The sequence below is a fragment of the Ursus arctos genome, unplaced genomic scaffold (assembly GCF_023065955.2).
Source record: "Ursus arctos isolate Adak ecotype North America unplaced genomic scaffold, UrsArc2.0 scaffold_10, whole genome shotgun sequence".
Lineage (NCBI taxonomy): Eukaryota > Metazoa > Chordata > Mammalia > Carnivora > Ursidae > Ursus > Ursus arctos.
Window position 1 is genome coordinate 66444159 of NW_026622764.1, and position 17786 is coordinate 66461944.

At 33.8% G+C, this 17786-nt stretch overlaps 1 protein-coding gene across 6 annotated transcripts in view; it reads right to left on the reverse strand.

Moving 5' to 3' along the window:
- Positions 1-17786, reverse strand: part of PDS5B (PDS5 cohesin associated factor B) — a 187081-nt gene that overhangs the window by 78511 nt on the left and 90784 nt on the right. For all 6 annotated transcript variants that reach the window (XM_026493117.4, XM_026493115.4, XM_048215552.2 and 3 more), the window contains exons 10-13: positions 15337-15431; positions 6680-6825; positions 4403-4554; positions 2846-2959 (exon numbers count right to left, since the gene is read on the reverse strand). In XM_026493117.4, coding sequence (XP_026348902.1) covers positions 2846-2959; positions 4403-4554; positions 6680-6825; positions 15337-15431 — 507 coding nt within the window. The remainder of the gene's footprint in view (positions 1-2845; positions 2960-4402; positions 4555-6679; positions 6826-15336; positions 15432-17786) is intronic.

The following is a 17786-nucleotide window of genomic DNA, read 5'->3' on the forward strand; positions in this document are numbered from 1 at the left end:
GGACTTTTGGAGAAATAAGTCACAAATGTAAAGTTAAAGTATTAGAGTAATAAAATGTTAAGTATTAGATTTACAGTAGGTTAGTTGATTCCAAAATGCTGATTAAAATTAAAAAATCATTTAAAAAATATTATGAATACCTTAAGTGTTTAACTTAAAACAGATAAAAATCTATTCACTTACCAACCATTTTTGTAGAATCTATTGGTCCATAGACTGAAATTTACTTTTGACTTTTCCATGGCATTATTTTTCAATGTATCTCTTGTGATTAGCATTTTTACTTTTTAATTCAATCAAACATACTTGTTATTTAAGTGATGATATCTGATAATAGGTTTTTTTAAAGATTTATTTGAGAGACACAGAGAGAGTGTACAAGCAAGCAAGAGTGCTGGGCGGGGGAAGCAGTTGCAGGGACTGATCTCACGACCCTGAGATCATGACCTGAGCCGAAATCAAGGGTTGGACGCTTAACTGACTGAGCCACCCAAGCACCCCCTGATAGATATATACAGATACACAGATAGTTTTATAACTGTTATTTAGTTATAAATAACATTTACAGAGGCGCCTGGGTAGTGCAGTCGTTAAGCGTCTGCCTTCGGCTCAGGGCGTGATCCCGGCGTTCCGGAATCGAGTCCCACATTGGGCTCCTCCGCTGGGAGCCTGCTTCTTCCTCTCCCACTCCCCTGCTGTGTTCCCTCTCTCGCTGGCTGTCTCTCTGTCACATAAATAAATAAAATCTTAAAAATAAATAAATAAATAACATTTACAATTTGCAATTATGTTTCTTTTCCATTTCTTATATTAAAGTTTTCATTAATTCTTTTTTAATTCTTTTTTGCTCCTATGGGTTTGGAAGCCAACATTCTAATTCTATTCTTCTAGAGCAACACAAATTTTTAATTCGCACACTTAATTTACAGCCCAACTAATTAACATGTCTGTCTTCACTCACTCTTCTATGACGAAAGAACCACGGAACAGTTTAGCTACCATCTTACATGCTGTTATCTGATAGGGTCCACCTAGTATTCAAAATTTTCCACAAAGGCACAGCACCAATCAGGCAGAACAGGTGGCAGTAGAACAAGGGCCTGAAGGTCCTGCTGTGCTCAGGCACAGGGGAAAGTGGGGTGGGGAAAGGATTCCAGGGACTCTCAAGAGCTCTCACATACTGTTCCAAGAAGTGTGTGCTGGCTAAGTAACAGCCTAGATGCTAACCTACTTTTTAATCTACACCTCCCTCCCTTGTAAAGAAAACTTTGTTGTTATCATTATTATTATTGTTGTTGTTGTTGTTGTTTTTATAGGTATTATTTAGATCTGCAAAAGTGTTTGAAAATTTTGTCACTTCTTACATCCTATTCCTTCCTTCTGAATTTCCTTTTTTACCAAAAAAAATTATTATTCTTTAATAATTTTCTGAAGTAGGATATATGAGTGGTGAACTCATTTTTTGCGTAACAGTGTCTTTCATTTTTACTCATGAATGACAGGTGAGCTGAGTCAAGAAGCCTAGACTATGATTTCACATAGGTTGTCCCAAACAGGGAGATGGATAGATCGATCAATCCTATTCTCATTCATTCTAAGAAGCCATCAACTGCACCATGAAGATAGGGATGCACTCTAATTCTAGAGCTGTTAGCATATGACAATTTTATGTTTTAAAATCAATTAAATATAGTAGTAACATATTTTACTGTGTGCAGTAGAAAAAGAATAAACTTTGGAACCAGGTAGAGTTCAAATCCTGACTTTGTCTCTTACTACTATGTGATTTTGTGCAAGTTAACTGACCTCTGGAATTCAGTTCCTCATGTGAAAATCAGGAAATACCCCTTACACAAGGGGTTGGCAAGCTTGTCTATAAAAGGCCAGATAATAATAAATAAATAATAATAAATATTTTAAGCTTTGTGGACCATACAATACAGTCTCTGTTGAAACTACTCAATTCTGCTGTTAAAGCACAAAAGCAGCCACTGATAATACATACTCCTCTGCCTGAAATATAGCAAATAAGAAATTTACATTTCTCACCTCTACAACCTTTTCTTCAATGTTTTTATGGAAGTTATAATTGGCACATAAATAATTTTCATGGAAGAAGTCAAAAGTCCCATTAAGCAGAGGTAGCAATGAAAATTATATGCAGTTCCTTAGAATTCCAACTTCTGAACATTTAAACCCCCACTTGTAACTACATTTGCTGGAATGCAAAGGATCTACATTTCTAAAACCTAGAGCAAATCAATCTCTAGGTTTCAATCTCCTAACCATCAGTATGATTCAATTAGTAATGTCTCTTCCATGTCCAAAATGCCAATTCCGTATAAAGGCACTCAAAAGTATTTTCCGAATGAAAAATGGTCATTAAAATATATTAGTGCTTACCCGTATGCCAAATTATAACATTATGTTGAGGCTATAAATATGTACCCTACTGCCCTACAGCAAAATTCAAATGAGTATGAGGTCAAAATAAGGTGGTAGGATTTTCTCAGTATGGACCTTCTTAACGCCTTAAGGAAAAAAACAAAAAGATACATCAATACTTCTTGAAACAACAATATGAATGGGGGAAAAAATCAAATCCTGAAAGAGTCCATGTCAATGAGCTCTATTTTTTAATTGCTTACAAAAATCCTCGTTAATCTCATGTCGATAGCAGTACCTTTGAAAAAACAGCCAAGTATTTTATTGTGTCTGACCATTTAAACAATGTTTGTATTATATAAATTGTTAACATTTAAAAATACAGTTGTGGTTTTTTCCCCCATAAAATCCAATACACTGAAAAAGATGAAAAGAACAAAATTTGACATTTGAAACATACTTCACAGCATTTAAATCCAATGTGGCATACAAGTAATATAAGCACTTCATCCGTTCTGTAGTTTCCAAATTGTGGGGAACCATGTACTGGGCAAAGATGCGTTCAACAAGCAATCTACAAAAACACAGAGAAGGTACTATAATGATTTTTCTTATGTATTAAATTTGTATATATAATTCCAAAACACACAAAGAATATATACAAAAGAAGTTTCTGCTTTCCGATTGGAAATGAGATTTCCAAATCAATGATTTCCTTCTATAAGAGGGGCTGAAAAAAAGATTTAGCTGTATGTACTGGCAATAGCCCTATACCCAGCTAAGATAACTACCTCTGCATGACCGTGAGTGTATATGGGGGTTCAGTTTCCTTATCTGAATAATAAAGTGTTAAAAAACCAGGTCCTTCCAAATGACAAATTCTAAGCATCTCTAAATTAAAATTATAAAGACATTTTTAAGATTCTTCTGAATTTTTGGAGTAAGCACCATGAAAAGACCTGGTTAAAAGTTAAAAAAAAAAGAAAGTACTAGCAAATAATAATGCAAATCTCCATGCAAAGATGCTGCACACTCAAAAAGTCTAAAAATGTCAATTTTATAAAAATAATAACTCTGAAGTTTTTTAGATAATGTTAACCTAAGATACCCAGTTTCTAGTTCCTATAAGTCTTAAAATTGTAAGGTGGCCAACTGGTTCTTAATTTTCTCACTCTCATCTATTATGGGCAAGACCATTTGGATCTAAGAATTTAAAATAAATTCAATCGAGACTATGGACTCTGAGAAACAAACTGAGGGCTTCAGAGGGGAGGGAGGTGGGGGAATGGGATAGACTGGTGATGGGTAGTAAGGAGGGCACGTATTGCATGGTGCACTGGGTGTTAAACGCAACTAATGAATCATCGAACTTTACATCAGAAACGAGGGATGTACTGTATGGTGACTAACATAATTTAAAAAATTAAAATTAAAAAAAGAATTAAAATAATAAAAAAATAAAATAAAATAAAATAAATTCAATCAAGTGAAATAAATTCAGACTGCAAGCAGGATTCACAGATCTATTAACTACTAAGTGGTCAGGATCCATACAAGATCTAACTTTATACTATAATAGAAAAATACAAAGATTATATTCATATAATATGTTTCAAATAAAATTATAAACTGTCTTTATCCTTCAGTAGAAACTGTTTATTTAAAATGTCTATAATCCAAAAGGTTTCATTTATTTGAAAACATTTTATTTGAAAAATAACCTATGAAATAAAATTTAAATTATTACACACATTTCTACTCTTAAGTACTGCTCTGTTTAAAAATAGTATACAAAAACAAACATTTAAGCTATATCCTTTCCTAAAGTTGTATGTACATTACTGCTTCATTTATGGCTTTGGTGGGAAGAAAACTAGTCAGTCACTACCTTTACCTTGCAGTAAAAACTGAGAGACTTTAAAGTTATAAAGAAAACAGTTTACCTAAAACAACAGATCAACAACAGCTGAATACACCAAATGCGCCATATATTTTACATATGGTGTCCTTAACTTACCGATCATCAATACTATTTTGATAATATATATGTAGCAATTTGTCTTTGATCCACGAAATCTGTTTTGCAGCATCTTTTCCAGCTGCTGATTGTAAAGCATACTTCTTATAAATTTGGGCAAGTCCCATCATGGCTTCTTTGCGCACTCTCCACTTAAAGTAAAAACAAAAATGCTTTCTTAAAACTTAAAAATGCTCACATTATATTTCAGGAAAGTCTGTTTTCTTGTTTTTGAGTTGCTTTACACAATATATATTCATCAATCCTCAGTTAGTGGATATCAATTTATGACTATGAAAAAAACACAACTATCATTTTAATGTATCTTCTATGTAAGGTACAGCAATATAAGCATGTATAAAGAATTTTAATGCTTTAATCATTTATCCCTAAAAAACAAAAGTTAATCACCATCAAAAAAGTCACTTAGAATGTAAGGCAAAGTATGCTATAAAATTTTAAAAGGCAATATTGAGTTAATTGTGACCTATCTCTTATACACTTTTTCCAGTTATGGAGTATAATAAATATACTTCAATTAGAGGTACATGACAGTGGCTTTATCAAATGCTGAGTAAAGACACTCAGTTCATTTTGTATATTTGAGAATCAAGTTCAAGTGTAAAAGGAAGGTATTCAACTATTTTTCAAAATACGTATTTGCTATAGTATATCTAATATTGCTTAATTATCTTGGGACGAGTTTATTCTTTAATTCTATACAAACAGCACTACAAACAGCACTACAACCAGTAAGATGTTAGTAATGTTTACAACTTCATGAAGCTGCACAGATGTTTCTTTTTTTTTTTTTTCCTTTGCAGTCTGTCATTCATTGTATATTCTTCCATTCGTTTTTCTTTCAATTACTTACAGCAGATTCAGAACAGTCCTTATCTCATCCAACCACTGATACATACTGAAATAAAAGACTTCAAAAGCTTTACTCATAAAATAAGAATTCAATATGTTTGTAGGAACTTTCTAATTCTCTATCTTATCGGTAACTCTAATTCCCCAAACTGCTGCTTTAAGGAGAATATAAAGATAGAGCATATTCTAATACTGCGAAGAACATAAATATATTCCATTATTTTTTGGTACCCAATTAATATTTATATGAATGAACCAAGCAGCCCTATGATGAATACAACACGATTATCAAAAATGTGAATTTATGTGACCCCAACAATACACAGATACTTAGCTCAAATTCCAAGTCTAACAAAGAAAAAGACTACCTGAACACTAAGAAGGCTGTTATCCTACCATGTGGCAAACAAATCTCCTTTTCCTTCTTTATGCCTTTTAAACCTTTCATTAATACCCAATGAAATATTCAAAAAGACAAGTCTAAATTTATTAGTTAAAATAAGTTGTTCCTAATACCTATAGATTTGGAGGGAAAACTATGCAATTCCTGGCCATCTATTCTCTCCCCACAACCAGCATTACCAAAGAGAGCATTAAATGATGAAGACAGCACATCAACCTTGTAAGCAACTGTTAAAAATGTCGTAAAGTATTTACGAGTCAAAACTATTCACAACTACCAACAGGCCTCCCACCTTCTTTGCTAATTAACCCCCAAATACATCAATGATTTTCATCCTTCACCAAAATTACTCAAGCCTAAATCCAGTAACACCCACACCAGAAAGGAAAGGCACTGGGGATGAGGAGAGAATGAACATTCACTCACATACTTTACTGAGTGTCTAATATACTCCAGGCAACATGAATACAATAAGAAGACATGGTACCTCTCTTAAAAGCCAATGATTAATGCGTATAGCTAGTGGGTGCTCATTCAAGAGGAAAGGTTTAGGGTCACAGAAGATAGGCTGGAAGCATGCTGCTCTGCTGGTTTAGCTTTGCTAAGCTGAAAACATGTTATTTTCTACTCCACAGAAATTATAATACCAGCTAAAGGACTATCAACTGATACCCATATGAAAAGAAACAGAAGAAAGCCAACAACATAAGAAATTGTGTCAGAGGCCTTAACAAGTCACTTATTAAAATTAGTGTCCAGGCTAAACATCTGACTACCATTTAGAACCAACTCATTTTTAAGATGAGAACAAATAACCTGAATTTAAAAACCTAACAAAATTTAATGTGAAAAAAAAACCCTTCTCATAAACATTAAATATTAAAATGTCCCCCAAAAAAGGGTTAATTACATTTAAGTCTCAATATTTTCAAATGAAATACCATTAAATTTAAAGTATTCAAAGTAAAAGCCTACTACTACTAATTATTATTCCTACTTACCCGTTTGTCTAATGTTCTCTCTCTCACAAAATTAAGTAAGTGATCGTTGACCAGAAGAATATCCTTTTTAGCAGCTGTAACTATAGACACAATAACATCATGTCTAATAGCTTCTTCAGGATCATGCGACCTCACCTTAAGATACTCTGAAAGACAAAATTTTATTTGATTAAAATGGAACTTTAACAACTGAAATGTTTTAAAAGATTGCATAAGTCCTTTGTAAGTAAACCAGAACAAAACAAAACCTAAGCAGAAGGTTCAATGTTTCAAGAAAATTAAGAGCAGAGGACAAAGGGGAGTAGAAATGAAGGTCAGTCCTTTAGTCAAAATACAGGAGTTTACATGCAACTACTGAGTACTAAAACCCCTCCCCATTTGGGGGGCAGGTAGTTGTATTAAGGAGTTCTTAACCTCATTAACTAAACCATACAACTGAACTAAGTAGTATATGACTTTAAATATTTCATTTCTGTTTTTTGTTTAATAGTTAGAATATCCAAGTCAAGTGGTTCTACTGAGAAAAGGCTAGAATATTCAAGCTTCTATCCCTTAACTAGGGAAACCCTAAGTAAGGTTTCAGAAAGAATAAAATTAAAATATCAGCCACCAAGAAATAAGATTACGGGAAAGACCACAAGGAAAGTCCATGTAACTGAACTAAGAAAAGCAAAGGGAACACAGAAGAAATTAAACATTTAACAATTAGAAGTGGCTGGAGGAAGACCTTACAGTCAAAAACATGGCAGTTCTGATCTGACACTGAGAAAGCTGAAAGAAAAAATTAACACTCTTCAGTAATGATATATTAGAGGCTTAAGGAAGAGGTACCACAATTGAACCTGAACATAACAAAATATTATTCCACTTTTTACTGTAAGACCAGTAAGCTAAAATTTCATTGTTTGGATTTGGAGCAATGTGTCTAGCCATGCCTATATACAGCAAATCGTGCTTATGACAGTAAATGCATTTACCTCCCCATAAATTGACAGTTTAACAAATAATTATAATGCAAACACCCATAAAAAACACTACCCAGGTCTTAAGCATTTTCAGTGTGAGCATTCCATAGCAGGAAGTATTTCCAAAAATGAGAAAGACCGTACACTGCCAAAAAAACCTTCCTAAATGTTATTTTATCTAACTCAGTAAAGAAAGCTATTTTAAGCACTGATTTCAAATGGAGCCTGTTAAATACATCTCAAGTTCATTTCCCCACCAAGATAAACACAGTAGTTTTATCTTTCACTTTACTTGTTTCAAGTGCAATAGATGTTATTTTAGGTGCCACTAAGACAAAACCAATGACAACACCATCAATTTTAAGATGCATCCCAACTTCCCCAAAACAAATCATTCATATGAAACATATACACAAGAGCTATTAACTTACAGGTCCTAACTGTGCAGAGGAAGAGAAAACAAGAGAAAGAAGAAATTCTTGATTATTAGAATGACAAAGCAGCTAATAATACTCTTCACAATATGTCCATGTCCCTCAAAACATGGCTGAAGGCACAAGGATGAATCTCACAAACACACTGTCAAGAAAGATAAGACATACATGTGTGTCTAACATATATTAACCTCAGCTCACTCTTGAAACCCTAAGAAAATGTCTTTTATTTTTTTTTCAAGATTTTATTTATTTATTTGACAGAGAGAGACACAGTCAGTGAGAGAGGGAACACAAGCAGGGGGAGTGGGAGAGGAAGAAGCAGGCTCCCAGCAGAGCAGGGACCCCGATGTGGGGCTCGATCCCAGGACCCTGGGACCACGCCCTCGGACGAAGGCAGACGCTTAACGACTGAGCCACCCAGGCACCCCAGAAAATGTCTTTTAAAAGGGACAAGTACAAGAGAAAAGATCATAGCAAAAGAGATTTTTCAACAAAACTGTGGCCGATGTAGGACTTGTAAACAAAAGAAAAAGATGAAATCCAAAAAGGGAAGAAAATAATAAATAAGTTCATTTCCAGGGCAGAAGAACCATGAAAACATTTAGAAATTCAAGGCACCAAGCAACGAGAAAGGCAAAGATGAAGAATGCAGCTGAAAATATGAGGAATGGTTGAAAATGTGCATATAAAGTAGTTAGACCTCTAGATCTTTCAAAGCTATCTTTTATCCAACTACAAAAAACGTGCAGTTTATATCAATACAGGCCTACCTCAAGAAGGAAAAACTCAAATAAACAACCTAACCTTACAGCTAAAAGTTAGAAAAAGAAGAACAAACAAAGCTTAAACCCAGCAAAAGGAATGAATAATAAAGATTAGAGTAGAAATAAATGATAGAGAAACTTAAAAAATAAAACAGATCAATGAAACCAAGAGTTGGTTCTTTGAAATGATCAACAAAACTGATAAACCTCTAGCCATAAAAAAAAGAGGACCCAAATAAACAAAATCATTAATGAAAGAGGAGAAATAACCAACATCACAGAAATACAATTATAACAGAATATTATGGAAAACCATATGCCAACAAATCGGACAACTTAGAAGAAATGGATAAATTCCTGGGAACATATAACCTACTAAAACTGAAGCATGAAGAAAACAGAAATTTTGAACAGACCAATTACCAACAATGAAATTGAATCTGTAGTCAAAATAACTCCCAAAAAACCAAAAGATCAGGACCAGACAGCTTCATAGGAAAATTCTACCACAGATTTAAAGAGTTGATACGTATTCCTCTCAAACTATCCCAAAAAAATAGAAGAGGAAGGAAAACTTCCAAATTCATTCTATGAGTCCAGTATCACTCTGATACCAAAACCAGATAAAGACATCACAAAAAAAAGAATATATAGGTCAGTATCTTTCATGAGCACAGATGCAAAAAATCCTCAACAAAATATTAGCAAACCGAATCCAACAATATATTTAAAAAATCATACATCACGATGAAGTAGGATTTATTCCTGAGACGCAAGGGTGGTTCAATATTCACAAAACAATTAACACGATACATCACATCAATAAAAGAAAGGATAAAAATCAGATGATCAAGGGCACCCAGGTGGTTCAGTCAATTAAGCATCTGCCCTCAGCTCAAGTCATGATCCTGGGGATCCCAGGGTCGTGGGATCAAGCCCTGCATTGGGCTCCCTGCTCAGCAGTAGTCTGCTTCTCCCTCTCCCTCTGACCCTCCCCCCACTCATACTCACTCTCTCTCTCTCTCTCTCTCTCACAAATAAATAAAATCTTTTTTAAAAATCATATGATCATTTCAACAGATGCAGGAAAGGCATCTGACAAAGTACAAGATCCATTCATGATAAAAATCCTCTGCAAAGTAGGTCTAGAGGGAACATACTTCAACATGATAATGGCCGTTGATGAAAAACCGAGAGCCAAAAACAGAGCTTTTCCCCCTTAAGGTCAGGAACAAGACAAGGATGTGCACTTCCACCGCTTTTATTCAAAATAGTACTGAGAAGTCCTAGCCACAGCAATCAGACAACATAAAGAAATAAAAGGCATCCAAATGGATAAGGAAGAAGTAAAACTTTCACTATGCGCAGATGACACACTATACACAAAAAACCCTAAAGACTTCCCCAAAAAACCACTAGAACTGATAAATGAATGCAATATAGTCACAGGATACAAAATCAATGTACAGAAATCTGTTGCATTCCTGTACACTAATAATGAAGCAGCAGAAAGTGAAAGTAAGAAAATAATCCCATTTAAAATTGCATCGGAAACAATAAAATATCTAGGAATAAACTTAACCAAAGAGGTAAAAACCTGTACTCTGAAAACTATTAAAAAAACACTGATGAAATCAATTCAAGATGACACAAAGAAATAGAAAGACATTCCATGATCATGGGTTGGAAGAATAAATACTGTTAAAATGTCTATACCATCAAAAGCAATCTATAGATTTAATGCAATTCCTATCAAAATACCAGCATTTTTCACAAAACTAGAACAAACAATCCTAAAATTTGTATGGAATGACAAAAGACCTTAACTAGCCAAAGCAATCATGAAAAACAAAACTGGAGGTATCACAATTCCAGACTTCAAGTTATATTACAAAATGGTAGAATTAAAAACAGTATGGCACTAGCATAAAAATAAACACATAAATGGAGAATAGAAAACCCAGAAATAAACCCACATTTATATGATCAATTAGTCTTCAACAATGGAGAAATGAATATCCAACAGAAAAAAGACAGTCTCTCCAACAAATGGAACTGGTAAAACTGGACAGCTACATTGCGAAAGAATAAAACTAGCCCATTTTCTTGCACCATACACAAAAATAAACTCAAAATGGATTAAAGACCTAAATGTGAGACCTGAAACCATAAAAATCCTTGAAGAGAGCACATGTAGTAATTTCTCTGACATTGGCCGTAACAACATTTTTCTAGATATGTCTCCCGATGTAAGGGAAACAAAAGCAAAAATAAACTACTGAGACTACATTAAAATTAAAAGCTTCTGCACAGCAAAGAAAACAACCAACAAAACTAACAGACAACCTAGAGAAGGGGAGAAGACAGTAGCAAATGATATAAAGGGTTAATACCCAAAATATATAAAGAGCTGATACAACTCAATACCAAAAAAAACCCCTCAAATAATCCAATTAAATAATGAACAGGAGACATGAACAGACATTTTTCCAAAGACAGATGGCCAAAAGATACATGAAAAGATGCTCAAATCACTCATCATCAGGGAAACACAAGTCAAAACTACAATGAGGTATCATCTCACACCTGTCACAATGGCTAAAATCAACAACACAAGAAACAACAGGTGTTGGTGAGGATATGGAAAAAGGGAAACCTTCGTGCACTGTCAGTGGGAATGAAACTGGTGCAGCCACTCTGGAAAACAGTATGGAATTTCCTCAGAAAGTTAAAAATAGAACTACTCTTCAAGCCAGTAATTGCACTACTGGGTACTCACCCAAAGAATACAAAAATGCTAATTGAAAGGGATACATGAATCCCTATTTATTGCAACATTATTTACATACAATAGCCAAGCCAAGGAAAAAGCCTAAGTGTCCATCCATAGATGAATGAAGAGGAGGAGACATACACATACACACACATACACACACACACTCTCTCTCTCTCTCTCAAAATGGAATATTATCCAGCCATAAAAAGGAATGAAAGCTTGCCATTTGCAACAACATGGATAAAGCTAGAGAATGTAATGCTAAGTGAAATCAGTCAGAGAAAGACAAATACCATATGATCTCACTCAATGTGGAATTTAAGAAAACAGGGGAGCAAAGGAAAAAAAAAAAAAAGAGAGAGAGAGAAAGACAAACCAAGAAACAAACTCAATTATAGAGAACTGATGGTTACCTGAGGGAAGGAGGGTGGGGAATAGGTGAAATAAGTGATGGGAACTAAAGAAAAAAAAAAATTTTAATGTACCCAGAGGCTGAAAAGTAGGAAATCATACAACATACAACATAAATGTTTCATAAAAAAATGAAACTACATACTATCTTTTGGTAAACATTCAAACATTTCGAATATTCCAAACAATGAATGGTAAGGACTTAAAAGGTTATTGGTGAAATTATTCACATCTAAAATATATTTTAGATAGCTATAAAAAATCAAAACATCTATTTAGCTAACAGTAAACTGTGCACTGAAGTTCTGACTATGGGAAAATTAAGTTTTTTATACTTTAAAAAAAATGCAGAATATATATAGACTACTACAAATCAAGAAAGACAAGCCAATTTTTAAAAGATGGATTTAAAATTTAAACAGACACTTCATAAAAGAAAATATCAATATACACATGAAAAGATAATCTCATCAGTCATCAGGAGAGTGCAAATTAAAACTACAACAAAACAGAAAGACCTATGAGAATGACTACAATCAAAAAGATTTATGATACAAAATGCTGACAAGAACACTGAAGAACTGGAACTCTCAACATTTCTAGTGCAAGTTTAAAATAGTATAGCTAATATGGAGAACTCAGTCATTTCTTACAAAATTAAACACATATTTACCCTATGACCAGCAATTTCACTTAAGCTGTTACAAAGAGAAATAAAAGCATAAATCTATTGAAACACTTGTAACAATACTCAGAGTAATCGTAACAGCCCCAAATCAAAAACAACCCAGATAACCATCAAACAAAAAAGTGGATAAACAAATTATTGTGTATTTATACAATAGAATACCACTCAATAATAAAAAAGAATAAAGTAACAACGCAAGAGTCCCAAAGACACCTGCAACTAGACTTAAACTCCTAATAGGATACTCTTCAGTGGGGAATCTGACTAGTAGAAAAGAAGTATTTAAACTAAAAGTTTTCTAACAAACAACCCACCCTGATCACCCTAAATCGAGGTTCAGAGTCGGCAATCCCATATATATATATATTCGGGGCTTTCTAAACAGCTCTTTATTTAGTCCCCCATTCTTAATTATGAGCAGAGAGCTACTGCTTGACAAGCATTTGAGGAAAGCCTCTAACATGGAAAATACAGACAAAAGCAGGCGGGAAAAATAAGTTAACCAACATTAATTTTTTCAGAGAATGGTGCATCAGTAACACAAGAACAGAATGTTACAGTAAAAGGAACATCAGGGAAAAAGAGAAGAAGGAAGAGAAAGGAGAAACACACACACACGAGAGAGAGAGAGAGAGAGAGAGAGAGAGAGAGAGAGAGAGAGAGAGAGAGGGAGGGAGGGAGGGAGAGAGAGAAGGAAAGGAAAATTAAGGGGCGGGGTAACGAAAGAGGGAGGAAGAACAGATCCCATGAAAATCAATGCTATAAAGCAGAAGCTCAAAGAGCAAGCAGTCCAAATTCAGATGTGAGTGGGCAGGTAGAGGGATCCAGGCAGGATTCACCCCCAAAAAGGATGAAAATGAGAAATACCTGCTGTTTAAACCTAACTGGTAGAAATTCAACAAAATCCAAAGGCATTACTATGAGAAACTATTACGAAAGAATATACTTTATCATTTCATCAAAAGAAACTCAAAAGGAAGTAGTAAGATTTAAAAAGCAACCATAAGGAAAGACCATAAAAAAAAGCATTTAAAAATGTACTACAAGTTGGTAAAGTTTTAAAAAGAGTAAATAACTAATAACAAACAATAATGTAAATGATGGAAAGAGAACATTCAGAGTTAAAACTTTCAAGGTTCTTTGATTGCTCAGAAAGAAACTAGAGAGTTCTGATTAACTTTACACTTCACTGATCAATTATGCAGTAAAAGCACAAAAGCGAATATTAACTCCCAAGCCCACAGGGGAAAAAAGGAAATATGAAAACAAAGAAAATTAATCAATTAAGCAGAAAAGAGGAAAACAGGAAAAAAAGAAAAAAAAAGTAAGAAGCATGGAAATAAAAAACATAAGATAGGAGAAATAAGTTCAACTCCAACAAATTCAAATGATACCATTTCAATAAAATTTTTAAAACACATAACAATACCATATATCATTTATGGACAAATATACATGTGACGTAGATAGAAAAACAAACAAGATGCAGACCAAATTTAATGGAGTGCCTACCCCCCGTGGAAATAGGAAGAATAGTTTATGAGAGGCAGTTCAACTACATCTACAATTTATTTTCTTTTTTTTAATCTCTTAACCAAATACAGCAAAATGCTAACATTTCTGAAGAAAACAGAGTAGCTACTATAGTCATCTGTATTTTCTGAACAATTTCCTAATTTTAAAAAATTAAAGGCGCTTGGGTGGCTCAGTCGGTGAAACCTCTGCCTTCAGCTCAGGTCATGATCCTGGGCTCCTGGGAATGAGCCTTGACCATAGGGCTCCCTGCTCAGCAGGGAGTCTGTTTCTCCCTCCCTGCAATCCTCCCCCTCACTCGTGCTCTCTTGCTTGCTCTCTTTCTCAAATTAATAAATAAAATCTTTTTTTTTTTTTAAGATTTATTTATTTGTGAGAGAGAGAGTGCAAGCACAAGCAGGGGGAGCAGCAGGCAAAGGGAGAAGCATGCTCCTTGCCGAGCAAGGAGCCGGATGTGGGACTCTATCCCAGGACCCTGGGATCATGACCTGAGCTGAAGGCAGACTCTTACCTGACCGAGCCACCCAGGCATCCCTAAATAAGTAAAATCTTGAAAAGAAAAGAAAAGAAAATGGAAAAGAAAAGAGAAAAGAAAAAAGAGAAAAGAGAAAAGAAAAAAAATTACTAGAGGAGCAATATTCAGATACATGATATCCTTATTACAACAAAAATGCAAAGCTCTGAAATGCCTTGTAATTATACAGATTTCAGAAAAGTTACCTCCAGTTGGCATAGTTTACAAATTAATGACGCTTACCTAAGTTCTCAAAACATTAAAGAATAGTAAAGAACATCAAAGTCAAGTTCTAATCCAAACACCTGAAATACCTTTAGAATTGTTCTTATACTAAAAACTCATATTGTTTCTGGTAAACTGACTTTTTATAGGTGTTTCTAGACTAATAGGTATAAGGAGTAAAAATTCTAGCTTCAGAGAGTAACTTCTGTGATGAATTGAAAGAAGATGACTTTACCCATCACAGTAATAACCAAAAAATGGCATTTTTCCCCCAATATACATAAAACTGATTTTTTTTCACCAAAGAACATCTAGGCATGTTTGCTATTATGGGTATATAATACCTGTTAAGTCCTTTGCTAAATCAGGATGGTTCATGAGACAATGACTAGCAAACTTCACACATTCCAGGCGGATTGGTACATGGATGTCATTAAATCTGATAAAACAGAAAGGCACAGAATGATCTTTAAAATAAGAGAAACAATTATTGTTTAATCTATACTTAATTTATATTTATTTCTCTAATTAAAAGAAAAAAACAAGTTATGTAGAATAATTCAAAACAAAGCTAGACTATTTCAACAAAGTTTTGATAAGCTATATATCTATGAATGCTTTGGAATGTCTATATTAAACTAGGATAATCTCCTGTGAGATCTATATATTTTTAAGGAGCATGTATAAACAATACACATTTGGGGGCGCCTGGGTGGCACAGCGGTTAAGCGTCTGCCTTCGGCTCAGGGCGTGATCCCGGCGTTATGGGATCGAGTCCCACATCAGGCTCTTCCGCTATGAGCCTGCTTCTTCCTCTCCCACTCCCCCTGCTTGTGTTCCCCCTCTCGCTGGCTGTCTCTCTCTGTCGAATAAATAAATAAAATCTTAAAAAAAAAAAAAAAACAATACACATTTGGCTCAAGCACAAAAATTAGAATGACAAGATTTTTCCTATATTATTCTTTTAAATACATATGTTTATATATAAACCTGTGTGTGTGCATAGGTCAGAGATACATTATATAAATCCCAAACTGTGTCTGAAAAGAAATCTTTTCTTCAAAGTATTCTTTCTTAAACGTAGGGCATTCACTAAAAGTGTAGCAGATCCTGCATTAAACCCCCGTATTATTTTACATGACTCTAAAACTGAGCCCAAATTAACTCCTATCCAGCTAACCATCACATTACATTTCAACTAATACCAAAGCCAATTTTTCCATGAAGTATCTTAGTATGTATCTCTAAAATATTAAAACTCTTTGAAAGATATGTCATTTAAGTATCTTTTATTTTGTATTTCTCCTCCAATTTTTTTTCCTTATAATTTATTGGGTGAAGCAATTGTTCTGTGTTTGTGTGTGTAGTGTTTTCCACAGTTTAGATTTTGCTGATCTGTATTACTCTGGTTTCAATTAATAGGCTCCCCCTCTCTCCTAAATCTTACAAATTGATAGTTAGATCTAGACACTTAATCATATCCAGATTCACTGTTTCAGCAAGACTATTTCATAGATGGAATCCTGTTCCCTCCATCATAAAGCACATGATGTCTCAGTGTCTCTAAACCATTGATGTTGAAAGCCTATATATATTAGTTCATCCTGGACTACAAAACAGTGATGTTTTTAAAAAATCTTGTTAAGTAACAACAAGAACATCAAAGTAAAGTGAGAATTTTCCATTCAATATTTTCAAATGTCTAATTCTGTAATATCAAAAGGTTTCCAAATCTTCTATCACCCAATACCATAACAAATTTAGTATTATAAAGGAGAAAACAAAAGAGGTCTTCAAAATGAGCACGAAATTATTCATAAAAGCTTATTACAAGGAAAAAAATGCTCTATGAAGTACACTCCAAAAAAAAAAAAGTTATAACATCTAGCCTATGGTCTCTAGTATCCAGAGTGTTTTGAGTCCAAGTACTCCATCCCTATGTACTTTCCCATTTTTCAACTAAACATGTACCATTTAACCATTATAAATAAATATAACAAGACCTCTTTAAAAAATACTCTAGCTCCTGAAAAGTGATAGTAATCTGTTTCAGTTTTAGGTCATTAATTTTAAAAGGAAAGGAAAAATTACAATGTAATGGAAATGTGACAAATTTTAACCTACAAAATAAAGTCTGGGTAATCCAAGTCCTGATTTAAAAATATAGTAACTGTCTGTAAGTAAAAACTGTATTTTTGTTTTACCACATTAGGTGGACTTTAAATTGAGTAGTATAATTAAACATTTAAACTATTCTGCTCTACTGCCCAAGAACTTTCCATCGTATTTAAAGGAAAAAGTCTAGAAATCAAACTCAAAATGACAACAGGCTAAAATTTATTTGTTTAATGCACCTAGTCATATATTATTGCGTTAAGAAATCAGATTAAGAATTTAGCACTTGGCAAGCATTTATAAAAGCTTATATGTCATTTAACAAATTAGAAAAAGAAGACCAAAAGAGATTAAATTTATTATAATCACTGACAATTCTAGTATTAAGATGGAAAAATTGGTTATAACATGCAAATATTTCAATGTATAAAGAAATAGAGTAAAAGTTCTTAAAACCTAATTTAAGCAGAAGAAAAAAATTCTCCTTTATCTTCTGGGTCAAAGTACGTTTCAGCCAGGGCACTTCAAGTGGTTTTAATATATTCAAGGTCAGGGATACCTTTAGAAACGTAATGAACCCTTCTCATAGAAAAAAGAAATATACAAACACACTCAATTTTGCAACCAATTTCAAGTGTGTGGACATCAAAAGCATATACGGAACCCAGGTTATCACTTC